Raw genomic sequence first — 27,668 nt, 5'->3', positions numbered from 1 at the left:
AATGCAAAGAGCAAGGGCCACTTAGGGCCTTTTTTGGCCCTTAGAATTTCTGAAAAATCGAAACTGCTCAGTTGTGGTTGACAATACAGTATTTATTACTTGGACCCTTGGTGACCGTGTATCTATTGAACATGACGTAATTTTCTATCTAGTCAATGCATTATGATGTCTTAAAATGCATAATTTTTTCTCACATCCTATAAATTCCTTTAAAAATGGCCAAAAGATGAAGTATTTTTTCAATATTTGATGTAGAGCACAACCTCTGTTCCAAAATATGCAATTACATAATGAAAGATCTGTTTTAATTTTTGGATCAAGGGCTGTGCTCCTATTTTAATTTTTAGCTGAAAGCAGTCAAATACACCTGTTTTCTTCAAAATTCAAGAACATTTTGCATTTTCAAAAAGCCTGTTTTCCAATACCTGTCTTTCTTAAAAAGAAATTTTGTTATAGGAAATGAAAACACTAAGTCTCTACTTTATTTTGATATATGAAATGGGACAGAGGGTGATAGTCAATTAAATGATATAAGGACAGGACCATTTTATGCATAAATAGAACCTAGCTCTTTACTCTGATGCCTCATGTTTTTAGGAATTTTCTGCTTTTTTATTCCAATCTGAGCAGGTAATATTGCATGGTCACTTATTTACGATTTTATCAATACTTATAGATAAACCATCGGATTCTTGCCGTTCAGCTGACTGGTCTATTTATAGAAGTAGAGTCCACAAAGTTTACACACCACTTGTCTGTGATATTACCTTTAATTCAACAGCAGATAGACCCAGGGAGATATGAAGAAAATGTATGTATTTTTTCTCCTTCAAAATGCATATCTAAACATGAACATTGTATGTACCCAGAAATATAAATTGAAAGGAAGACATTTTGTTCTGGAGAATGCTGCTTAACTTTAAAAATCATTAAAAAACCCCACAAATATTTCAATTTTTGTTGAGATAATCAAGTAATACTTATAAAATAGATACAGGTATAATGATTTGTTTCAGTATTTAGCATTTCTAGGGATGGAATGCATTGTTCTATTTTTAGCCCCTAAGTTCTGATGGAGAAACAGAGAAAGATAGACTACTTTTCAACTGTTTAAATACACTCCTTAAGTTACTGAGGGAATGTGACATAATCAGAGATGTTAAATGGATGGAAGAAATGAATATCATATGGGGTAAATGTTAATCTAATTTTTCAATTACTTACTTTTCCTTTCCATATGAAATTGATTTCAGAATATTGTAAGCAAGGCTATTTTGAATAAGATAAAAAAAATATTTCACTATTACTACAAGTAGTTCAAATATTCTGTCAGATAAAGACAGAAAGTACTTGTAAGTTTTTATAATGTTAAGTGATGACTTTTTAACTGTTGTTTCAGAATATGTTGTGAGTCATTTGGGATATGAACATATGTGGGTGCAGTTAGCATCCTGTCAACTGATTGGTCTGTTGTTTGCTGCATGGACTCCAGAGGAAATTTTACAGCCCTCTTCTAGTTCTGCTCAGTGTGATTTCATTAAAATGGACTCCATTAAAAAGGTACAGTGTATTACTGTAAATTGAATACCTGTTTTCTTTATTTGTGAGTGAAGACTATGAGAAACGTGTACTAATCTATCTCTGTTTTAGCTGGAGAGTTTGGCATTGGACCTTATAGCACAGTTACAGTCACAGTTTCTAACAGAGGAATTAGCCAATCAAATCATCAAAAACATGGTGTTCATTGCCAAGGTAGCCAAGCTTCTCACTGACAGAGAGAGTTCCAATGACTCTGTAGAAAAAGAAAATAGTGGTACAAAGGACAAAAAGTGTCTTTCATTGCAATGGTTAATCAAGAAAATGATAAGGGAAGCAAACCATGAGGCAGTGAACCAGCCAAAAACTACAATAAAGGTATATTTTTATGCTATATTTGAATGACTTAAGTTTTGGTAATATCACTAATATGCACTATTGAGTTTTTCTAAAAAAAAATTGGCAAAATATTTAACCTTAATAACAAGCCTGAGAACTAGCAACAGCATATAAAGAATAGAAATATAGAATATATGAATAGCATACAGCATAAGAGAAAACATAGCATGGTGAAATTCAGTTTTGCTTTTCAAGAACTTTAAACAAAGCAGAGTTTCTCTCCTTGATTAAATAAACACCAGTTACCAGGCCTCTAAGTGGCCACTAAAATTTAGGCACCACCTGGCGCCTTACCTAAAAATTTCAGTCTCCAATGCAAATTTTTAGTGGCCCAAGCAATTTTTTTAAGGTGCCAACTTAAAAAAGGTAATAGTAATCAATATAAGGACCCATGACTTGACTAAGAAAACACATTTTCATTGATGAAAATAATTTTCTCTTCTTTTAAGTTTTTTTTTGCTTTTTTTCAGAAAAATTGTTAAAAATGTTAAAATTTCTTGAATTTGACGATTGCCAAACCAATTTAAAATGGTTGCCAATTTGTCGACTTATGGAAAAATTTTAGGCGCCATGGCGACTACTAATATAGTCACCAATTAGAGCCCTGGTTACAGTGATTTTCTGTATAAAGAGTTTAAGTTGTATTGTGAATTGTTATAATAATGTTGTGGAGATCTAGTGTGTTATGTGTTGCATTAGAGATCCGGTATATTTTGTTGTAGAGATCTAGTGTATTTTGTTGTGGAGATCTGGTATATTTTGTTGTAGAGACAAGTGTATTTTGTTGTAGAGATCTGGTATATTTTGTTGTAGAGATCTAGTGTGTTTAAGTGGGTGGCAGCTGTCAGTATGGACCTCGGTCCTCAACTTCTCCCCAGTGTTGTTCCAGTCATGATGCCAGCTCTACAAAGGGAGACAAATGAGAATAATCCAAATACTGGTCAGTGTTATTGATTTAATTAAAAGAGTACTATCTATTAATTTACTTTATATTTTTTTGTAACATATGAGTATTTCTTTTCAGATGAGGAAATATTTTGATAAAGACATTTCAATATCATGTTGAATCTAATAATCAAAGTGAATTCTGGGAAATTTACATGTATTTTCAAAAGGAATTGGGGATATTTATATAATTTTCTCTATTGTTGTAAAATAGCATTTTTGTTTTACATGATAAAATAACAACATCAGTCTATTTATTGTATCATTTGAATGATGATTTATTTTTTACAAACCACCTGTATATTTAGTATACCATTGCTTGTAGATTCATCACTCAAAAGACTTGCACAGGAAGTTTTAGATATACTCAAGAAGATCCTTGGTGTGGAAACATACACCCAGCTTTTTGCAAAAACTCACAAAGAGCAGTTTGACAGGAAGGAAACAAGGAAAAGAAAAGATGCTGTTGAGGTCTGAATTAGATATTATACCTTGTTTTCTAGAAACATTTAAAAAACACTGCACTGTTTGTACTGTATAAGTGAGACAAAGCACAAAATCAAGATTTTTGAAAAGAAAATAATTCAATTCATGATTTTGCATTTATTCATCAAACCTAGGCAGATTTCAGTCACCTACTTCTAACTTAGATGGAATCGGCCAATATTTTCTGAATGGTATCATATTATCATTTGCAAAGTTAAAGAGATTTGAAAAAAGGGATGAGGTTTAGCAATATCTCTCTCTCTCTCGTACTTAAATTTCTATGTATTTTTCAGGCTGTTTCTAATCCACAATATGCAGCTAAAAAGAAGATGAAGAAAAACTTAGCGAAAAGAGAAGCAAAGAAGAGGAAGATAGAAGAATATCGTGTGTCTAAGAAAATAAAGAAACGGAAAATAAAAGACTTTGCCATTACATCTTGATAATGACTGTGATATCAAAATTTGTATGAAAATATGTTATATAGTTCATGAATGATAAAAGGTAAAAGTAAAACCCAATATTTTTATCTGAAACTGATCATGTTTGAAATTTTTTGCTCATACATGTATAAAGAGGCTCATGTAAATGCTAGACTTTTGTATTTTCAGTGTCAAGAGTGCAAGGTGAATTAAAGTATTCAAGCTTGTTAGGTCACCTGGATGACCTTTGCTATCTGTTTTGTCCCTTGTCATGCAAGGTCTACTGTGTGTTGTGTGACATGCATCATGTGTTAACATTTGAACATTTTTCAGCTTTTCTGGAACAGCTGAACCCATTTCAACCAATTTGGGCATATGGCATCTCTGGGTGAAGGGAATTGAGGGATGAGGCTAAAACCATCAAAATTAAAGCAATCATTAAAAATCTTTTTTACACCTGGACACCAAGTAGTTAAACTGTTGGTATGATTGTAATAAGCATTGAGCCTTCTACTAGAATTATGAAATTCATGGACCCTGAGTTGGGGGTTCTGCTGTAAGGGCAGGGCTCCGTTGATTAAATAGTGAAGATGCAATCATTCTTTAAAAAGCTTCTCCTCTCCTCCTGTATTTTAAACTACATGCATTATTATGGTGAGCAAGGGTGACTCATGCTAAATTGTGTACCTCGTGGCTCCTGGGTCAGGGGTTCTGGTGTCAAAGCGGGGCTCTGTTTATTAATTATATGGTAAAAAGGTGTTAATTCTTTAAAAATCTCAGATCCTAGGTATTAAGCATACAGACTTACTACAAAATTATGATGAGCAAGGGTGCCTCTTCCAAAATTGTGAAATGCATTGCCCTTGAATCAGCAGTTCTTTTGTTAAGATTGGGCTCTTTCAATAACATAGCAAAATGTGTTTTGTGTTTGAAAATTTTCCTCTCTACTCCTGAGTATAAATAATAATAATAAACAAACAAATTGCATGATTACGATGAGCAAGGGTACCTCCTTTCAATTGAAATTCATGGCCCCTGGGTAAGAAGTCTTGTGTTAGCAGTGCTTTATTGATAATACAGTAAATGCATTTATTCTTTGAAAATATCTGCTTCTTGGCATTTAGCAGAAAAACTTAATGCATGAATATGATGAGCAAGGGTGCCTTTCCAAAAATTTTTTTTATGGCCCCTAGGTCAGGAGGTATAATGGGGCTCTGTTGACCACATGGTAAAAATGCATAGATTCTTTAAAAAAACTTTTACTTTGCCCCATGGTATTTAGCAAACAATGCATGGATATTAGTGAGCTAGATTCCTCCTCTAAAATTTAAAAAATTCATGGCCCTCGAGTTGGGGGTTTTGTTTTTAGGACGGACTCTATAGGTCCTATAGTAAAATTGCATTATTTCTTTAAAACCTTCTTCTCTGGTCCTGGGTATTAAGCAAACAAACTTAGTGAAAGATTATAATGAGCAAGGGTGCATCTTCCAAAATTATGAAATTCATGGCCCCTTTTTAAACTGAGGCAGACTACTGATAGATGAGTTGATGTTACAGGGATTTCAACAACCTAGTTTTAAGTGGACATTTCGTAAATTCTATGGTGGTTATAATAACCTTGTTAGCAAATACTACCTATCATTGGGTCATATTTTAGCTGACTTATTTCAAACTAATTGTATGACCTTTGTTTTTATACTGAATTTGACAATGGTTCCATCTACCTGATCATTACTTAGGGCTCACGAAGGGTGTGACTGGTCAACAGGGAATGCTTACTTATCTTAGGCACCTGACCCCACCTGAGATTTCCAGGGCCCATGTTAATGCCCTCATCTTCACAGCTTCGTATTGTTTATGGATGTTTTAGATCTATCACTGTTTTTTTTTTATCTTCACCTTTTCACTGAAATTCATGGCCCCTGGATTAGGAATTCTGGTGTTATCCAGTACTCTGTTATTCATAGAGTAAATATGCATACATTCCTAAAAAAATTCATAGACCTTGGCTTTGGGTTTCTAATTTTAGGATGGAGCTTTATTAGTCATATAGTGAAAATGCATAAATTCTTCAAAAATCTTCTCTGCCTTAGATATTAAGTAGACAAACTAATTTCATGCTAATTTCATGCTTATGATGAACAAGGATGCCTCCTCTAATTATGTGAAATCCATGGCCTCTGGGTTAGATGTTCTGCTAGTGGGCGCAGCTTTACTTATATTATCAATTATCAATTATATAGTGAAAATGCATTAGTATATTAGCACTGACAAGTACAGGCAGGTAAATAGATACGATTATTATGATCAGTTACTGAGTGAAATATATGTAGATAACGAACAGTATTCAACCTCAAAGGTCTGTTAAACAATACAAAATGGGAGCAGAGCAAACACGGACCTCCAAACATCGGAGGTGGGATCAGGTGCCATGGAGGAGTGAGCATCCCCTGCCGACCGGTCACACTCGCCGTGTGCTCCTTGTCATGATCGGGATATAACGGAAAAATCCGTCGACAATTCAGTGTGTAAATAATGGCCTAACAATTAGTATGAAAAACGTCAGTCAGCATTTGACTCAATGATAAATTGTATTTGCTGACAAGGTCATTGTATCGACCATAGAACTTAGGAAATAATGACTTTAAACGAGACAGCTGATATTCTTGTTTCATCAACTTGTTTGTCAATAATTTACCCCGTTTTAGATATTCTACATACGTAGAGCATGTTCTTGTGTATCGAATCAACTGAAAGATATATACCCCGTATGCAAGTGATGAAGGTATATTGCTGCATAAGTAAGGGAAGTTGACGATTGAAAAGTTAAAGTCATCACGTTTATCATAAAGCTTGGTTGTTAGAATACCATTAACGTCTTTTTCAAGTAAAATATCCAGATATGAAACAGATGTGTCAGACTCTGTGGTATCTTTTATCTCAAGCTCACCAGGCTATATCGTATCGACTTTAGAATGGAAATAGCCATTGTTAATTGACAATACGTCGATCGTCGATATATCTAAATGTCGAGTTGAAGGCCACAGCAAGTGTTTTCTTCTTTTCACGTACAAAATTTTGGACAAATTCTGCTTCATATGAATACAAAAAAGTCTGCTAATAACGGAGCGCAATTGGTACGGTCCATGGGAATTCCAATAGATTATTGAAAGACCTGGTCTCCAAAAACCACATAGATATTGTCAATTAGAAACTCAAGCATCTTTATAATGTAAACTTCAGAGTACTTGTGTGTACAATCAGAATGTTTTTTAACAAAATAATTTTGCAAATGACCAATGACAAGGTAAGTATATTTACGAGTTCCATTTTTATTAGCTCACCTGAGCCAAAGGCTCAAGTGAGCTTTTCTGATCAAAATTTGTCCGTTGTCTGTCGTCGTTGTCGTTGTTGTTGTAAACTTTTCACATTTTCATCTTCTTCTCAAGAACCACTAAGCCAATTTCAACCAAACTTGCCACAAAGTATCCTTGGGTGAAAGGGATTCAAGTTTGTTCAAATGAAGGGCCACGCCCTCTTTCAAGGGGAGATAATTAAGAATTAGTGAAAAAATAAATGCATCATTTAAAAATCTTCTTCTCAAGAACCATAGGGTCAGGAAAGATGAAACTCATGTGGAAGCATCTTCAGGTAGTGTACATTCAAGTTTGTTCAAATCATGACCCCCGGGGGTAGGGCGTGGCCACAATGGAGGATCAAAGTTTAACATAGAAATATATAGGAAAAATCTTTAAAAATCTTCTTCTCAGGAACAACAAAGTCATGATGAGTCATATTGATATGGAAGCATCCTCAGGCAGTGTAGATTCAAGTTTGTTCAAATCATGACCCCCGGGGGTAGGGCGGGGCCACAATGGAGAATCAAAGTTTTATATAGAAATATATAGGAAAAATATTTAAAAATCTTCTTCTCAAGAACAGCAAAGCCACGATGAGTCATATTTATATGGAAGCATCCTCAGGTAGTGTAGATTCTATTTTGTTCAAATCATGACCCCCGTGGGTAGTATGGGTCCACAATGGAGGATCAAAGTTTTACATAGAAATATATAGGAAAAATATTTAAAATTCTTCTCAGGTACAACAAAGTCATGATGAGTCATATTGATATGGAAGCATCCTTAGGTAGTGTAGATTGAAGTTTGTTCAAACCATGACCCCCGGGGGTAGGGCGTGGCCACAATGGAGAATCAAAGGTTTACATAGAAATATATAAGAAAAATCTTTAAAAATCTCCTTCTCAAGATCAGCAAAGTCATGATGAGTCATATTTATATGGAAGCATCTTCGGGTGGTGTAGATTCAAATTTGTTCAAACCATGACCTCCGGGAGTAGGGCGGGGCAACAATGGAGGATCAAAGTTTTACATAGAAATATATAGGAAAAATCTTTAAAAATCTTCTCAGGAACAATAAAGTCATGATGAGTCATATTGATATAGAAGCATCCTTAGGTAGTGTACATTCAAGTTTGTTCAAATCATGACCCCCGGGGGTAGGGCGGGGCCACAATGGAGGATCAAAGTTTTACATAGAAATATATAGGAAAAATCTTTAAAAATCTTCTTCTCAAGAACAGCAAAGCCACGATGAGTCATATTTATATGGAAGCATCCTCAGGTAGTGTAGATTCTATTTTGTTCAAATCATAACCCCTGGGGGTAGGGCGTGGCCACAATGGAGGATCAAAGTTTTACATAGAAATATATAGGAAAAATCTTTAAAAATCTTCTTCTCAGGAACAACAAAGACATGATGAGTCATATTTATATGGAAGCATCCTCGGGTGGTGTAGATTCAAATTTGTTCAAACCATGACCTCCGGGGGTAGGGCGTGGCCACAATGGAGGATCAAAGTTTTACATAGAAATATTTAGGAAAAATCTTTAAAAATCTTCTTCTCAGGAACAACAAAGTCATGATGAGTCATATTGATGTGGAAGCATCCTCAGGTAATGTAGATTCAAGTTTGTTCAAATCATGACCCCCGAGGGTAGGGCGTGGCCACAATGGAGGATCAAAGTTTTACATAGAAATATATAGGAAAAATCTTTAAAAATCTTCTTCTCAAGAACAGCAAAGTCATGATGAGTCATATTTATATGGAAGCATCCTCAGTTAGTGTAGATTGAAGTTTGTTCAAACCATGACCCCCGGGAGTAGGGCGTGGCCACAATGGAGGATCAAAGGTTTACATAGAAATATATAGGAAAAATCTTCTTCTCAGGAACAGCAAAGCCCAGATTGTTCATATTTATATGGAAGCATCCTCAGGTAGGGTAGATTCAAATTTACTCAGATCATGACCCCCGGGGGTAGGGCGGGGCCACAATAGAGGGTCAAAGTTTTACATAGAAATGTATAGGAAAAATTTTAAAAATCTTCTTCTCAGGAACAGCAAAGCCCTGATTGATCATATTTATGTGGAAGCATCCTCAGGTAGTGTAGATTCTATTTTGTTCAAATGATATGACCCCCGGGGGTAGGGCGGGGCCACAATGGAGGATCAAAGTTATACATAGAAATATATAGGAAAATATCTTCTTCTGAAGAACTGCAAACCATGATTAGTCATTTTGATATGGAAGCATCCTCAGGTAGTGTAGATAAACTTTTGTTCAAATGATGACCCCCAGGGGTTGGGTGGAGCCCATTGGGGGATCGAAAGTTTTACATAAGAACATATAGAAAAAAATATTTCTTCTCAAGAACAGGAAAGCTATGTTTAGTCATATTGATATGGAAGCATCCTCAGGTAGTGTAGATTCAAGTTCAAATGATGACCCCTGGGATAGGGAGGAACCACAATGAGGGATCAAAATTGTACAAAGGAATTTATGGGAATTTTTTTTTTAAATCTTCTCAAGTACAACAAAGCCATTTGTTATATTGACATGGAAGCATCATCAGGTAGTTTAAAATTCAAGACCCCCCCCCCCCCCCGGGTAATCTTTTCAATACTGAACTGATTTGTGCTTTTGTCTAGCCAATCTGCTCAGGTGAGCGATGTGGCCCATGGGCCTCTTGTTGAAAAAGCAGCTGTTAATGATATCAAAAAGCCTGGACTTTAATTTATCGTGGGGAATGGTTGTGTATAAAGTTGAAAAGTCGTAATTTTTTGAAGCTGTTGATTTTGGTAAAATCTTGTGATTTCAAATTTTCTAAAAGTTCCTTGGAATTTTTAAGTATCCACATCTGATTTACACCACTTCTCGAATATATTGTTGCACAGTACTCTTGAAGTTTCTCCTTCACCACTGTTAATATCTTAGTGAGGAGTAAACAAAGAGGCTTGGTTGAACATTTACTGGAACCCGCTATGTATCTTTGTAAGGATTTTTATGAAGTTTCGGAATCCAATATAAATATGGTAATTCAAATTCATTTTGGTTGTTTGAAATATTAAAAATATTCAAAACTGACATATGATTTTGAAGAATTTCTTCCTTAGAAAGGGAACTATGAGTATAAGTTGGATTGCCACTTGTAGAATTAAATCCAAGTTCCTCTAATATACATTTAATATATTGAGCCTTACAAACAAAGACAATGTTGTTACCTGCTTTGTCAGAAGGGACCAGTACGTACTGATCATGTAATCTATCTAATTCTTTTTTCACTTCTGGATTATTGAATACAGAAGGATAGATGGTTCTCATATTGCCCCTCAATCTTTTAATGCGCGATTTTAACATACATCTGATACATTTAATCCATTCTGACAAAGTGTCAAGGTCTTCTTTTTCATGTCTGGCCCATCGCCTGGCGTAGTCCTCTACAGAATCCACAATATTTATGAAATTCCGACGCCAGTTGAAGGATCGGGGTTCCCTAAATTTAGGACCTTTTAACATTAGTGATCTAAGGTCCTCATTATTAACTATATTTACGTCACCAGTAATAACGTGTCCAGCAGGACTATAGTTATAGGGCGAAGAAGAACATGAACACGATGGAGGATTATGTTTCAGATATTCGATATCCAGGCCCTGTAAAGTTTTCTTGTAATTAAAAAAGTTTGGAAGCAATAGTACTAGAATTACTATTTTGCTGATCCCTGATCATCGCATTTCTCATTATTTTTGGCAATATATCTTCACCCATAAGTGTTTGTGAAACCATGCCACCACATCCTAGGGACCAAAATTTTTCCTATATTTTTTATCAGAACTTAAAGGAACATTGAGGAAAGGATATCAGGTAACTTAACCTTCTTTTCGTAAAACTTCATCATTAAATTGTATCCTAGTTTCAAAAAATGAATATGGATAGATCACAAAATGGCAGATGAATTAATTTAAAACTTGCAGAGATCCCTTTAATGGTAATAATTCTTGCAAGATGGCAATGATTTTGAGATTAATTGCTACACATATTAAATTTTCTAAGGGTTCATTTTTTGTCTACACTGTTCATGTGCTCCTTAAGAACTTGTTACCTGTACTGGATGTCTGTAGGAAGAATCTCCAGGATGCAAGTAAAATTAAGACATTCATGTAAACAAGACATTATGCCGCCATTATTGATTTTCCTAGGGAAATATGAGAGTAAAACACATTTTAAATGAAAAAAAGTATATTGCAGGGTTATAAAATGCATTCCACAAGATTGATAATTATGAATTGATCTTGAAATCACTTAATTCTCAGTTATTTTTTCTCTATAAAGTTTTCCATGATTTATTTGGACAAGTGGTAGAAGAGAAGGAGGTGGCGGGCATTACAAGTAAACCGTTCGAGGCCAGGTCCATGAAGAGTTACGACTCGTACAAAAGACTGGCTCAAGTCATCAGTAGAGAATCTCTTACGGCATTCATCACTCCACTGAAAGAGGTGAGGCATTCTCATATTCTAGATTTGCAGAAATTTTAAATGCACTTTAAATGCATTTTAAATTCACTGCATTTTTCTGAAAGCAATTTGATTTTGATGAAGAGTTGCAAGGTTCCTAAACTAAGAAAAATTTCTGTGATTTCTTTCAATTCCTGTTGAAGACTACGACAACTTTGGTCCAGTTTTAGTAAAATTTTATATTTAAGCAGACAACATCAAGACTGATGATTCTTTTTTTTTTTTTTTTTTTTTTTTTAATACTTTTTTATTTCAATGATTGTTGTTTCCACAATTCTCAATTGTCTAAATGCTTTGTATAGAGTGTATGACTCTAATAATTTTATAATATGCCTGGATTTATTATGCCATTTTTGAACAATATTTTTATGCTTCTGGTAACAGTAATTCAAAACTGTGAACATATGAATGAATGATTTCCAGATTCGTACTAGTACATGTAATTATGTGTATGTATGAAATGCCAGAATATTAGTCTTTGTGTGATACCATCATGATACATATTGTGCAATAAAAAAAGTTTGATAAATAATCAAATCAATAAAGTCACGTCTTACATATTTAAATAGTAAGAAAAGTTATAATTACTTTAAAAATAATTGTGAATGAAAATATGGCATTGGTCTGATAATAAAAAAATTGTAAATCTAATCTCAATATTTTTACTCTCTAAATTTTTAGCAATTTTGTGCATGCACTGCATTTGCAAAAATTTTTTTTGTGAAAAATAAAACAACAAGAAATAAAAGTCAATTACATTTTGTAAATCTAAATGAATTTTAATTTACACTTGAATGTAAAATTCCCACTTTCATAATGTTTAAATCAATCATATTTAAAAAGAAATTTCGATTGGATCTGAAGTAAAATAAATTATTGCAGCTGTTTTTGAAGTCAATACTATGATTTAGACACCTGAGGAGTACAATATTTATTGAGCCAAGGGCGAGGTCAACATTGTACTTTAAAGGTGGCTAAATCATTATATTGACCTCAAACACAGCAATAATTGTTTTATTATATGATTAAATGACAGGAAACTCTAACTTTATTTTTTGCTTTAATTGTAAGTTTCAACAAAAAAATTCAATAAGAACACATTATAACAAAACAAAAACAAAAACAAAAAAAAAAAAAAAAAAAAAAGAAAAAGAAAAAAAAGGGACGATTAAAATGTTAAATTCTCAGCTTCTTGTGTCAAGTCTATCACTAAACCTTTTTAACCCTCTCCCTTGCAGTGTACATTGTAATGAATTGTTATATTGGACAAATTGTTCACAGTTAAAAGTTGTGTTTTCCAGAAATTCTGTCTGTGGATAATGTCCCTTGGATTTTGTGAATTCATTAGCAAATGTTTTTTTAAGTCTATGTCTATCAGAAAGTAAACTGCTTCGTTTATAGAGCCCACTGCTGATTGTTCTTCTGCATACTTACTCAATGCAGAATCCAGGTCACCCATTTCCCTTGATTCAAAATCTTTAGAGAGTCCCTTCTCTTGTTTTTTGTTTGTTTGTTTATTGTTTAACGTCCCTCTCGAGAATTTTTCACTCATATGGAGAGGCCACCACTTGCCGGTGGAGAGCTACAAATTTTGACCTATACTCAGCACTCAGGGCCATTGAGCAGTAAGGGATCTTTTTCGTGCCAGCACCTACTGCGACACGGGAACTCGGTTTATACGGTCTCATCCGAAGGACCGGTCTCCACGTCCCACAGTGAGATTCGAACCCTCGACGTAAGGATCAACTCCTTACTCCGCAACTCTTAAGTGAACACTCTAACCACTGCGCCACGCGGGCGACCCAATCTCCTGTAGATAGCTGCAAAAGATCTTGATTGTTATTTTTGTAGCCTTCTTAGGTTTTTTTTTGCATTTTTATCTTTCAAAAGCTTATCATTGGATGACAAAAAAAGTATAATTGATCGTGCCACTCTGGAAGTTCCCTTCAGGCTCAGTGAATATTGTACTATTCAAGCGTCTAAATCATCGTATTGACCTCCAAAACAGCAATAATTGCATACTATTATCTTCTGTTTTAATGTTTATTTTGTTTCTGAATTTTGTATAAGATTGAATGAATTAAAGAAATAATTACCAACACTGGTATTTTCTTCCAACCCTGTCGGACTTTGAGGTTCATAAATCATTTCAGTTTATATAGCTGCATGAACACATGATCTTTTATTCCATATACTTAATTCGTTTCACTCTATGGTTATCAGCAACATACAGTATGTCATTGCTGTCTGTACTGAGACCACGTAGGTTGTGTAAATCACAGTTGTCTATATACAGAAGGAAATGTCCATTCTGGTCAATGATGTGTATAATGTTTTTACCAATGTCAGCAATCAGGATGTGACACATGCTGTCTGTAGTAATACCATTTGGAGTAAAGTTTTTGTATTTCATTCCTTTGTAGTTGTACCTGAATTGTCCTTCATTGTTCATCACTAATACTGAATTTTCCTCACTCAGTACAATGTCAAAGTTCTTGTTTTCATCAATACAAGGCACAAATATTGAAAAAAAATCCAGGTCCAGGTCACTTAATTGTATTTCTTGTGTGACTGTAGAGCCAGAATAACGAAGAACTTTTCTATGTTTGGCCCATTTAAATGTATATGTGTATTTCATATGTACATATACTAAGAGGTCATCAGTATAGGTGCTGCAGATAGCATCTGGCACCCATGAGTCTTGTACTTGAAGCCGACATTTTATCTCATTTCCCTCCAGTATGTTAATTACTCTCTCCTTCTCTTCAGTATGCACTAGATGTCCCTCTCTGGTGACTGTCAAAGCACATGGTTTAATATTCACTCTCTTAGTGGTGATCTTCCTCAGCATCTCTCCCTCTTTGTTCATATGTTTAATGATTCCATTGAAGCCACTGATATAGAAGTGATCTGTGTGAGGAATACAAGCTAGCTGACAAATTGCTTCATCAGTATTTATTTCTCCTACTGTAAGTGGCAAATCAAGAAACTTCTTAACTTTTTCTGAACTGGAATTTGATTGGGGAGCTTTTAGGACCTGTACTTCAATGCTAGTTTTCACTGTTTCTGGAATGCCTCCAATTATCTGACACAGTGCCTGCTCTGTAAGTTCTTTGGGACTGAATTCTGGCACTGTTAGTTCAAATCTGGAATGAATAGTTCTGAACTTTTCATTTTTTGAAGTGTAATTGACAAGTTTAGATGGATCATTTGAAGCAAGGATAGAACTGTTTTCATCCATTGCTGATTGAAGTAATAAATAACGTTTTTGGAAATCTGCTTCCAGGTTCTTAATTGCATTAATATCATCTCTTTCCATTTTTCTTGCATCATTCTGATATTTTTTAATAACATTGTCTACTATTTTGTGCCATATTTTACCAAGTTCATCTATAGCTTGTTGTCTTTCAGCATGTTTCTGTTCAATGCTTGATAACATTTCTTTTAGTTCAGGGAGTATTGATTCATAAACAGGAGCAATACTAGTTTCAAGTTCATTTAAGTCTTTTCTGATAAGCTCCTGTTTAGATTTATAAATTTCAAAAATATGTGGTACGTTGTGATTTTCATGGGATCCAGAGGCTAGACACTTCTGACATATTGGGGATTCACATTGTTCACAAAACATTTCACATTGTTTTTCACCATGGACGCTGCATTGTGGTGGAATGATTTCAGATTTTTTGAATTCAAAAGTAACAACATCATGTCTAATGGAGGGATTGGCTATCATATGGTGACCTACACAGTCCTTACAGAGATCAACATGACATGTATTACACACAGTTTCTGCAGCATGTTTTCTGTCTTTTCCAGGGCAAAGTTGACAGCGTTTTATGTCTTGTGCTCTGTCATAAGGATCTGATGATGTTGCCATGCTGCTTTTATGAAGATGTTTTTGTACCTCTGCCAACAATGAAAATGTACAACTATATCATTTTTGCATTACTAAATAAAATTGGCATACAAAAATATATAATTTTTCAAATCACCAAGAAAGCACGGGAAAGAAAATTACATGGGAATAATTTACTTACATTAAATGACACATAAATTGAGTAATTTGTCTTACCTGTTAAAGTTTATCTTTCAAAAACATGGCGGCCTGTTTGTGTGTTAAGATAATCAATGATCCAGTTGTGCACTGACTGTGCACTTCCTATGCATCGATTTAAATGTCTACCTGTTATAAGGATTTCGACACTGGGTTTGCATAATTGCCAGTCCTGGTTTACTTCTAAAGAAGCAGAAGTGTAATAGAATTTCCTTATCACAGTGATTTTGATACGGTTGTGTATGCATGTACATGTTTAACTCAGCAAATTAATAAAATTTATAAAACATGTAAAATATATACATTTGGAGAAGTTTCCCAGATTTTTTTAAATGTAAAATTGTACCCTTTAAAACTTGTGATAGATGACCTATTTATGTTGTGAATATTAAACAGGTATTTGAAAACCTCTTTTAAAAGGAAATTCATTATCTTTTGCTGGTCTTACTTTCTGAAAAATAAAATGTTGTAAATTTTTTATTTATAAGCCTATAAAATTGTTGAGCATTAAAAAAAGTATATTTAAATTTCCATACCATAGCATAAAATCTTAATTTACATAATTTTTTTTTCGTTAGTATACAATTAAAGTATTATCATTGAGGGAGTTAGCAAGATTCCAGTTCCCCAAGGCTAGAACTATTTCCCGAGGCGAAGCCGAGGGAAATAGTCCTTGTCGATGGGAACTAGAATCTTGCTAACTCCTGCAATGATATACTTTTAACTGTTTTATTGTACCGATCCAAAAATTAAAATTTAGAGGATTCAGATAGCGTGATTTCAAAGCAGGGATTAGCTCAATGAACTACCACACAGGGATTAGTCCATTCAGACACGTATCATACCAATGTAAAAGTAAAATCTATAGAATTACGGATAACTTGGAATTATCTTTCGAAGCAGGGAATAGCTCATATGACTAACGCACGGGGATTAGTCAATTCATAACGATTTCTAGGGAATTAGTCACATCTAACGATCTAATGTTACATAGGGAAAAAATCAGTAGAGGTTTAATGATAGATATTAACCTGTTAAATTAACATGTATTTAATTCTGAAGTATATTTTTTTAAAAAATGAGGAACATGAGAAAATAGATAAAAAGCAAGGTGTAAGTCTCCTTTTGACCCTAAAAGTGAAGAGTTCAATAGTACTGTCTCCAATGAGCTTGTCAACATAACTGTTTTTATTGACATCACAAAAGGTAAATTAAATGTGATTAGTAAATAAATATCCTGTATTGATCTAGACATTGATTGTTTGATATTGTTCAAACTGCAGAAAACAAGTTAAGGACACATACATGTTTGAAAGATTTAAAAATGTCAAAATCTCTCATGGAGATCCTTTTTTATGATTCTGAGAAAAATTCCCCCTGATAATCATGTTTTAAAGTCAGTTACAGGTTTAACAAGTAATATCATTTTATGACCATCATATTAAAAGGAATTCATCATAATTATGAAATTCAAGAGGAATGCATATATAATCAAACATTTTCAAAAAATAATTCTTCCCTTTTTTAGAGAGTTGGGGGTCTCTTTCTTTGCAATGCCCTTGGTATTTGAGTTTCATGTACATTGTACAATGTTAACATATGTTGCACTTGATTAAGGAATCTGGGAAAAATTCTTTGTTTCTTGCAGGTTCTTGATTCTACACACAGCCACTATAGCAAGAAAGTTACAGGAAGTCCTAGGGAAGATCATGCCAGGATTTTTAGACAACCGAGGTCTGGATACAGAGTCTTTGATGATATTTACCTATGGATTAATCACTCAGTCATTTCCACAGCTATCCGACAAACAAAGGCAGATTGAATTTCTGTAAAAGTAAAATCTATAGAATTACGGATAACTTGGAATTATCTTTCGAAGCAGGATTAGCTCATATGACTAACGCACAGGGATTAGTCAATTCATAACATTTCTAGGGAATTAGATTGAATTTCTGTATATAGGGAAATTTTCACCCTCATTATTCCCCCGCTCCGAAGGATTGGGGGTATACTGTTTTACCCTCGTGTGTCTGTCTGTCTGTTTGACTAGCTGTCTGTCCGTAACAAATTTTTCGCCACAGTTTTCTCAGCAACTACTCATTGCAGATGCTTGAAATTTTAGCACATTCTTTGTTTAGGCATGCCATATGGTGGATTCATTTTTGTACGAATCCAATGTCAACTTTCTGTTTATCCATGCGTATGTCCGTACCATACATAACAAATTTTCATAGCAGTTTTGTCAGCAACTACTGATTGCAGATGCTTGAAATTTTAGCACACTGTTTGTTTAGGCATGTCATGAGGTGGGAAGGTGCGAATCTGATGTCAACTTCCTGTTCATCCATGTGTCTGTCCATAACTGAACTTGTGTACATTCACATCAGAATGTATATTCACATCAAAGCGGGGGTATTTCTAGTGAGTATTGACTCACAGACTTCTTGTTTTATTTTTGCCCATTTTGCTTCCATCACAAATAGTCAAATTTAAAACAGGGCAAATTTAAAGAATACAAACATGTTATTATTTCTAAAACACAATTGTGTATGGACAAATTTAAAACAGGGCAATACCGTTCTCAAGTGTGAAAGGGCAAAAATGACAGTGTGAAAATAACAGTAATTTATTCAAAGGAAGTTTTTATATACATTTTTTATACATTGAATTTGAGCAATGTTGATCAGATTTTACAAAAATTAAACATTGTTTTGCATGGTGGGGTTGTAAATTTTGGAGAAATGTTTTCAGTAAGCAGAAGAAAACTGAAGAAAATGGAGACCCAGTCCTTTAGACCTCCAAGTTGTCTCCTGTTACCAGAGGAACCCAAACGTGGAGGTGACAAACGCAAACTGAGTAAGAAGACGAACATCCATATTTTGGTGGAGTTTGGTCTCCAACTTCTGTGTCTGTGTTTGAAGAGGCGACAGAGGAGAACCACTGTAAATTAGTGGACCCTTTTATCTCTATCTTTGTGGACTGCCTGCATTCTAAGCATATCAGGGTAAGTCTACCGGTATATAGAACAATGTGAAGTGACCTAAATTACTGAAAGGAATTGACTGATTGACCCTCATGATAAAAAATACTGTCAATGTAACCCAATTGTTTAAAAACATCAATATATTTTCAGATTAACACCTTAAGTCTGAGATGCTTGTGTTGGTTACTGAAATTCAAATTACCATCTGTGGACGGTAACATCAGGAAACTGGCCAAAGGAATGTTTGTTATTCTGAAAAACTATGCCTCAGCAGGTGCTTCTAAGGGAGAGAACTTGGAGCTAATTTCTATGGCAATTAAGATGAAATTGTGCATTTTATCACAACTCTTACCGGTACCCTTGAATTTTTAAATATTTTCAAAAAAGAATTTTAAAATGGAAGGGTAAACAAATGTATCCACCCCCTATTTTTTTTTCTAAATCGTACATGCATTTATGTAGGCTGTGACGGTATTAGTAAGAGATGTGAAGATTTACAAACTGAATCAAACACAACTCCAAGTTCTGTTGACTTTCTGTGAGGAAGACTTGTATGATTACAGCAGACAGAGCACTGCCTTCTCTCTTTTGAAGGTAAAATACCTGATGGTTTTTTTAATATCACATTCAATATAGCTTAAAACAAACAATTCTTTTTAAATATTTAATAAAAAGATAATAAATAATGTTGAAAATTTTGTAGGCCATATTGCCTAGGAAGTTGAATGTACCAGAAGTGTTGGAGTTGATGAAGAAGGTGGAGGGTATGTCTATCACAGCTGATTCTCCCTATGTCAGGAGGGAATGTAGACAGGTAATAAGAGGGAAAAATAATGTTTTTTTTTTGAAAATAGGATATTTTTGAAGTCACCTGATGCTAATATCTTCTTGTTCCATATTTTCCCCTTTATTTTTGTATTCTTCATAAAAATACATATACATGTAATCATATCTTTGATTTTTGCTTTGATACAGATAGCCCTGCAGTACATCCTGGAACATCCACTGGGAAAGCTCCTTGATAAAACCTGGACTTTTATGTCACCCAGTTGTCTTACGAGATGGAGATGGGACATGAATCTGCTTTGGAAATGTTGGTCACTATATTTTCTTCGTTTCCTCAGGTATATCTAACAGTAGAACTTGTCTAATCTGGACACCACAGAAATTGGCTAGAGATGATGACAACATTCTGGATTAGACAACATTTTAAACAATTAAAATTTAACTGAAAGGGACTTCAAGATTAGATCGTATATATTAGGGAAGATTTCCAAATACACAACATCCAGATTAAACAAGTTTCACTGTACATTTACTTAGAAGGAACAATTTAATTAAAAGTATATATTTATGTTTGCTGTAAAAAAAGACACCTCTATAATATAGATTTATATTTCAGAACATCTTGAATGATCATGCAGGAATGTTCTTCATACCCATGTCAGCAGCTCTTGTTAATGATGAATCCACAAAGTGTAGAAAACTCACAGCTCTGGCCATCAAATTTCTTTTGCAAAAGGTATATCTACTTAAACATGCATGCGTTTTGAAATAAAAGACCTAGAAATGTTTCTTTCAGGCATTTTAAGGCGAATTGATTTTATCATATTTGGAAGAGTTATCAAAAGTTAATGTACAATGTTTAGATGTATTAAAATATTATTGAAATCAACATATTCTTGCTCTTTTAAATCATTGCATTTTGTTGTCATTTACATTTGTGTTTTTTTTTTTATTTTAACATTTAAGATAGATCACAATTCAAGAAAGGAAGTCTTTAACATCACACAGAGATGGTTTACAGATAACAAGGTATATTTATGATACTATATTCAGTTTTATTTCAATCCCTTCATGTTTAAGGAATTTTCTACTTTTCACTTCTACAGTAGCTGCTTATAAAACATGGTCACTTATTTATGTTTTATCAATATTTATAGATAAATCATCGGATTCTTGCCGCTCAGCTGACTGGTCTATTCATAGAAGTAGAATCCAGAAAGTTTACACACCACTTTTCTGTGATATTACCTTTAATTCAACAGCATGTAGACCAAGGAAGATACGAGGAAAATGTGTGTGTTATTTTATTGTTCTTTATATAATAAGCATATATAGAGGATATTCAATGTTTTGTAGGTGAATATGGAATTTATTTCACGAGTGGGACAGGATTTTTTAATATTTCACGAATGGGAAGCACGAGTGAAAATATATAGAAAATCCTGCCTCATCAGTGAAATAAATTCCATATTCATCTACAAAACATTGAATTTTCTGTTTATTACATTTTCTTTGATTTTCCCTTTGCCTCTGTCTTTTCTTAACACAGTGTCATAGGCTTGACGTCATAGTTGAGCGGTTGAGACGTCATAGCTTAGAAGTTGTGTGTCAGATTGAAAACATTACATAGCATGAATTTTAGCAACATATTTAGGAAGAAATTTGCAGTTTTAGCTCTATCAAGATGCTTAGTTACTATCTCTATCTTATGACAGGCCAGAACTTATTTTTTTACTTACTTTGATATCCTTTAACACTGTGAGAGAATATCATTTTTGGTATTCTTTCACACTGTGAGAGAATATCACTTTTATTCAATAAATAAATCACAGTATTTCACTGTTGAAAATGTAATAAATAATTATATATCATTTTTAACATATATTTTTAACATTGTGTGTAATAAAAGATAAAAGGAGGAGATATTGTTCTGGAGAATACTCTTAACTTAAAAAAAAATCAATAAAAACACAAATGTTTGATTTTTTTGTGTTAATCAAGTAAGATGATCTCAGTGCACATATTTGTTCCAGATTTACCATTTTGATTTTTTTTTTAGCCCCAAAGTTCTTATGAAGAAACAGAGAAAGACAGACTGCTTTTTAATTGTTTATATACACTCCTCAAGTTACTGAGAGAATGTGACATAATCAGGGATGTTAAATGGATGGAAGAAATGAATATCATATGGGGTGAATGTTAACCTAATTTTTCAATTATTTACGTTTTTTCTTTTCCATATGAAATTGTTTTCAGAATATTGTAAACAAGGCTATTATGAATAAGATTAAAAGATATTTCACTATTTGTACAATGAGTACCACTTTTGTGTCAGATAAAGACAGAAAGTTCTTGTAAGTTTCTGTAATGTTAAGTGACAAGTTTTTACTGTTGTTTAAGAATATGTTGTGAGTCATTTTGGATATGGACATATGTGGGTGCGGTTGGCATCCTGTCAGCTGATTGGACAGTTGTTTGCTGCATGAACTCCAGAGGAAATTTTACAGCCTTCCTCTAGTTATGCTAAGTGTGATTTCATTAAAACTGACTCCATTAAAAAGGTACAGTGTATTATGGTAAACTTATTTTCAGTTTTCTTTATTTCTAAGTAACGTTTATTAGAAGCATATACTAATCTATCTCTGTTTTAGATGGAGAATTTGGCATTGGACCTGATCTCACAGTTACAGTCACAGTTTCTAACAGAGGAACTAGCCAATCAAATCATCAAAAACATGGTATTCATTGCCAAGGTAGCCAAGCTTCTCTCTGACAGAGAGAGTTCTAGTGACTCTATAGAAAAAGAAAATAGTGGAACAAAGGAGAAAAAGTGTCTTGCATTGCAGTGGTTAATCAAGAAAATGATAAGGGAAGCAAATCATGAGGCAGTGAACCAACCAAAAAGTACAATAAAGGTAGATTTTTATGCTTCATTTGAATTGTTTTGCTAATGCATATTATTGTGTTTTTCTAAAAATCTAGTTTAAAGTGTTTTTAGCTCTTCTGAGCCAAAGGCTCAAATGCTAATGCTCTGGCCATTTGTGCGGTGTTCGGTGTGCCTAAACATTGTAGAATATGGGCCATATCTCAAGAACCCTTTGGCAATTTTGGTCAATTTTGTCACAGAGTATCCTTAGCCCAAGGGCTCTCGTTTATAGTAACAATAGGGATGTGACCCTGAAACAAGGGGAGATAATAAGGACAATATAAACAAAAATAGTGGTTGCTTTTTCATAAAAACCTTCTTCTCAAGAACCACTGGTCAGATTATCACCAAACTTACACACAAGGATGAAGATAAGTCGTAGATTAAAAATTGTTCAAGGCATCATGCTGGAACAAAGAGTGTGATCTCAAGGTCCCTTCAAATTTGACCAAAATTTTGGTTTTGTGAAAACATAAAATATTTTGCTTACTATAAGGACTAGGGTCATCAAATCTTGTCAGTTGATCCATCTTAGGATCTCATATCATGTTGACTCAAAAGTAGGTCACGATGACCTACATTTTAAATTTTGCATGTATTTTATTTTCAATTTGATTCTGATGAATATCTTAGACATTTTGAAGCGTATGATCATCAAAACTTGTCAGTTTATGCATTTTGGGGCTTTGAAGTGTGTCAACCAAGAAGTCGGTCAGCGAAACCTACTTTATGAATTTTATGACTAATCATTTTACATTTAAGGTCATTATTTTGGATACTGAGAGGTTTTGAATCATCAGAATTTGCAAGTTGATGCATCTTGGGGCATTAAAACAGATTTTCATAAGTAGGTCATGGTGATCTACTTTTGCAGTTTGCAGGAATTCATTTTCAAATTGTTTTAGAAGCATATTTCGGACACTTTGAAGCCTTCGATCATCAAATCTTGTCAGTTAATGCATTCTAGGACCTCAAAGTATTTCAACCAAAAAGTAGGTCAACGTGACCTATTTTTGGAATTTTAATGGATATATTTAAATATTTCAGATAGTAATTGGCATAGAATCATCAGACTTTGTCAAATGATGTATCTTGGGCTCTTGGAGTGTGTCCTTTGTGTGTTTCAACTAAAAAATAGGTCACAGTGACCTACTTTTGCAGTTTTATTGCTATTTTTAAGTATTTCACATACTAATTTGCTTAGAATCATCAAACTATGTTCTTGGGTCCTCTTAGTGTGTCAACTGAAAATTTGGTCACAGGGACCTACTTTTCAAATTTTATGGATATATTTAAATATTTCAGCATTGATTAGCTTAGAATCATCAAACCTTGTGAATTAATGTATCTTGGGTCCTTTTAGTGTGTCAACTGAAAAATAGGTCACAGTTTTGGAATTTTTTGGCTATATTGAAATATTTCAGATACTAATTGGCTTAGAATCATCAAACTTTGCGAGTTGATGTATCTTTGGGTCCTCAGAGTGTGTCAATTGAAAAGTAGGACATTGTGACCTACTTTTGGGATTTTATGGATATATTTAAATATTTCAGATACTAATTGGCTTAGAATTATAAAACTTTGTCAGTGATGCATCTTGGATCCTGGAGTATTTCAACTAAAAAGAAGGTCACAGTGACCTCCTTTAGGTATTTCAAGGCAGTATCTATATATTTCAAATAATAACCTTCAAACTTTGTCAGTTGATGCATTTTGGGCTCTCTGAGCATGTTCACTAAATAGTTTAATTGACCCACTTTTAGAATTTCATGGCAATATCTAGATATTTAAGATAATAAGGCTAAGTATCATCAAACTTATTTAGTTGATGCATCTTGGATTCTCAAAATTTGTTAACCAAAATGTAGGTCAAGATGAAGTACTTTTGGAATTTCAAATGTAGGTTATTAAGAGTCTTTAAATAGAAGTGAAAGGTTGTACAGTTTATCAGAAGAGCGATTCAAGGGCCTTGGCCCTCTTGTATGGAAATGTATAAAAAAGTTTACTTTGAAGCGTAAATTTGTAACATATTTTGTTGTAGAGATCCAGTGTGTTTAAGTGGGTGGCAGCTGTCAGTATGGACCTCGGTCCTAAACTTCTCCCCAGTGTTGTTCCAGACATGATGCCAGCTCTACAAAGGGAAACAAATGAGAATAATCCAAATACTGGTCAGTGTGTCAAATAATTAACTTTATCACAGTATGATATTTTGTCTGCAACAAATAAGTATTACATTTCAGATGAAGAAATATTTTGATAAAGGTATTTCAATAATCATTTCAAATCTAATAATCCAAGGGAACTTTGAGGAAATTTATTTTTTAGAAGGAAAAGGATGGGGAATATTTTCCATTACTTTCTCTGATGTTGTAAAATAGCATTTTTGTTTTATATGATATATCTACTACCTACAACTTATTTATTAATTGATAATAAATGATAATTATGTCACAAACTACCTGTATATTTAGTATAGCATTGATTAAATTGTAGATTCATCACTTAAAAGACTTGCACAGGAAGTGTAAGATATACTCAAGAAGATCCTTGGCGTGGAAACATACACCCAGCTTTTTGCAAAAACTCACAAAGAGCAGTTTGATAGAAAGGAGACAAGAAAAAGAAAAGATGCTGTTGAGGTCTGAATTAGATATTTATACCTTGTTTCCTAGAAACATTAAAAAAACACTGCACTGATTGTACTGTATAAATGAGACAAAGCACAAAATCAAGATTTTTAAAAAGAAAATAATTCAATTCATGATTTTGCATTTATTCATCAAACCTTGGCAAATTTCAGTTTATACCTACTTCTAACTTAGATAGAATCGACCAATATTTTCTGAATGGTATCATGTCATTTGCAATTTAAAGTTTAAGAGATTTGAAAAAATGGATGAGGATTAGCAATATCTCTCTCTCGTACTTAAATTTCTGTGTATTTTTCAGGCGGTCTCTAATCCACAATATGCAGCTAAAAAGAAGATGAAAAAAAACTTAGCAAAAAGAGAAGCAAAGAAGAGGAAGATAGAGGAATATCGTGTGTCCAAGAAAATAAAGAAACGGAAAATAAAAGACTTTGCTATTACATCTTGATAATGACTGTGATATCAAAATTTGTCCAAAAATATGTTATATAGTTCATGAATGATAAAAGGTAAAAGTAAAATTAATATTTTTATCTGAAACTGACCATGTTTGTTATTTTTTGCTCATACATGTGTAAAGAGGCTCATGTAAATGCTAAAATTTTGTATTTTCAGTGTCAAGAGTGCAATTAAGGTAAATTAAAGTATTCAAGCTTGTTAGGTCACTCGGATGACCAATTGCTATTTGTTTTGTCCCTTGTCATGCGAGGTCCATAGTGCGTTGTGTAACATGTGTCATGGGTTAACATTTGAACATTTTTCAGCTTTTCTGGAACAGCTGAACCCATTCTAACCAATTTTGGCATATGGCATCTCTGGGTGAAGGGAATTGAGGGATGAGGCTAATACCATCAAAATTAAAGCAATCATTAAACATCATTTTTACACATGGACACCAAGTAGTTAAACTGTTGGTATGATTGTAATAAGCATTGAGCCTTCAACCAGAATTATGAAATTCATGGACCCTGAGTCGGGGGTTCTGCTGTAAGGGCGGGGCTCTATTGACTAAATAGTAAAGATGCAATCATTCTTTAAAAAGCTTCTCCTCTCCCCCTGTAAATTAAACTACATGCATAATTATGGTGAGCAAGGGTGACTCATGCTAAATTGTGTAACTCGTGGCTCCTGGGTCAGGGGTTCTGGTATGAAAGCGGGACTCTGTTTTTTTAATTATATGGTAAAAATGTGTTAATTCTTTAAAAATCTCAGCTCCTGGGTATTAAGCAAACAGATTGACTACAAAATTATGATATGCAAGGATGCATCTTCCAAAATTATAAATTCATTGCCCTTGAATCAGTAGTTCTTTTGTTAAGATTGGGCTTTTTCGATAACATATTAAAATGCGTTTTGTGTTTGAAAATCTTCCTCTCTACTCCTGAGTATAAATAATAATAAACTAGATGCTGTCATGAGACAGTAATACCCGCACTAAGGTGTTTGCCTCTAAATGCACACTCCTTCATATTGGGCTTACCAATGAAAAAGTTCAAATAATTCTATAATTTACACAGTACATGTATTCGTCAAATCGAGCATAAAATGCTCAGGTGACCATGTGACCCATGAACCTCTTATACGCATTTCATATACTTAATTCATTACCAGTCTGAAATAACAGAATTTAATTAATGATGTAAATTAGGTTTTGATAAGGGGGGGGGGGGGTTATAAATTTTTGGCCCATAATTGGAACTTTTTAAATTGGAACAAATAATATTATTTAAGTACAAAGCATTTTTGATGAATTTATCAAAATTTATCAAAATTAAAAATCATTTATGAAAATTTATCAAAATGTGCAAACTTTTTTTTAGTATTTGATTAGGCAAAAACCTCCTTGAAAAGCCATACCCAATCAATTTTGTCACCCCCCCCCCGCCCCCCAACACAATTTGCCTGTTTTTGGAAATAGGCCTGGATGGCAAAGTTATGTTAAAACATCGTTTGTTATGGTAATTTAAAATTTGTTCTTGTACTGTACATGTATGTGAACACCTTTTTGAAAATTTCTACATCACATTGGGCTTGCGTCACCCTACCAGTACTAGTACTAGTTTTACCATTATCATTTTTAGATTGCACATGCCATGTGACATGGTGCAGTGTTACATGTATATCAGTGGAAATTAATTCATTTTGTGTTTTAATTGGATTATATTTCATGAAGTTGACAGGACCTATGACAGTCGGTAAGTACAAGTTTAAGTATAGATTGGGGTAAAATAAACCGAAATGCAAATGGTTAGGTTAAAGTTTAAAAAGGATCAAAGATCATCGGCAGTCTCCTATGCAGAGTTGTCGTTCGTTTCTCTCTTAGACACTGAATGTATGAGCCGATGGTAGAGAGTGGATCATCGGATGCCACAATAGATGAATTTCACATTCTGAAGAGTTATCTCCCGTTGTCGACATTACATTCAGTTACAGGCACAGATCCGGGAATTTTTTTCCGGGGGGGGGGGGGGGGGAGGGGGGTCCACACCTCAGTCAAAAAAAATTCCAGCCCAGAATTTCCTGAGGTGCAAAAAAACAAACAAACATACAAACAAACAAACAAACAGAATAAAAACAAACAAACAAACAAACAAACAAACAAAATAAAAACAATG

At 33.9% G+C, this 27,668-nt stretch overlaps 1 protein-coding gene and 1 pseudogene across 1 annotated transcript in view; both read left to right on the top strand.

Annotated features, from left to right (window-relative positions):
- LOC133200372 (small subunit processome component 20 homolog) overlaps positions 1-3,861 on the top strand; it is a 35,166-nt gene extending 31,305 nt beyond the window's left edge. Inside the window, exons 56-62 of the mRNA XM_061336184.1 lie at positions 677-811; positions 1,060-1,192; positions 1,400-1,560; positions 1,651-1,914; positions 2,749-2,875; positions 3,206-3,351; positions 3,660-3,861. Coding sequence (XP_061192168.1) covers positions 677-811; positions 1,060-1,192; positions 1,400-1,560; positions 1,651-1,914; positions 2,749-2,875; positions 3,206-3,351; positions 3,660-3,806 — 1,113 coding nt within the window. The 3' untranslated portion in view covers positions 3,807-3,861. The remainder of the gene's footprint in view (positions 1-676; positions 812-1,059; positions 1,193-1,399; positions 1,561-1,650; positions 1,915-2,748; positions 2,876-3,205; positions 3,352-3,659) is intronic.
- Positions 3,862-10,925: 7,064 nt separating this feature from the next.
- Positions 10,926-25,556, top strand: LOC133200395 (small subunit processome component 20 homolog; annotated as a pseudogene).
- The last annotated feature ends 2,112 nt before the right edge of the window (positions 25,557-27,668 follow it).

Source organism: Saccostrea echinata, unplaced genomic scaffold, assembly GCF_033153115.1.
Source record: "Saccostrea echinata isolate AGI-Se365-2 ecotype Australia unplaced genomic scaffold, CSIRO_AGI_Sech_v1 ptg000039l, whole genome shotgun sequence".
NCBI classification, from domain to species: Eukaryota; Metazoa; Mollusca; class Bivalvia; order Ostreida; family Ostreidae; genus Saccostrea; species Saccostrea echinata.
The sequence above is the reverse complement of the archived record's forward strand: the minus strand, read 5'-3'. Positions and strand labels throughout refer to the sequence as shown.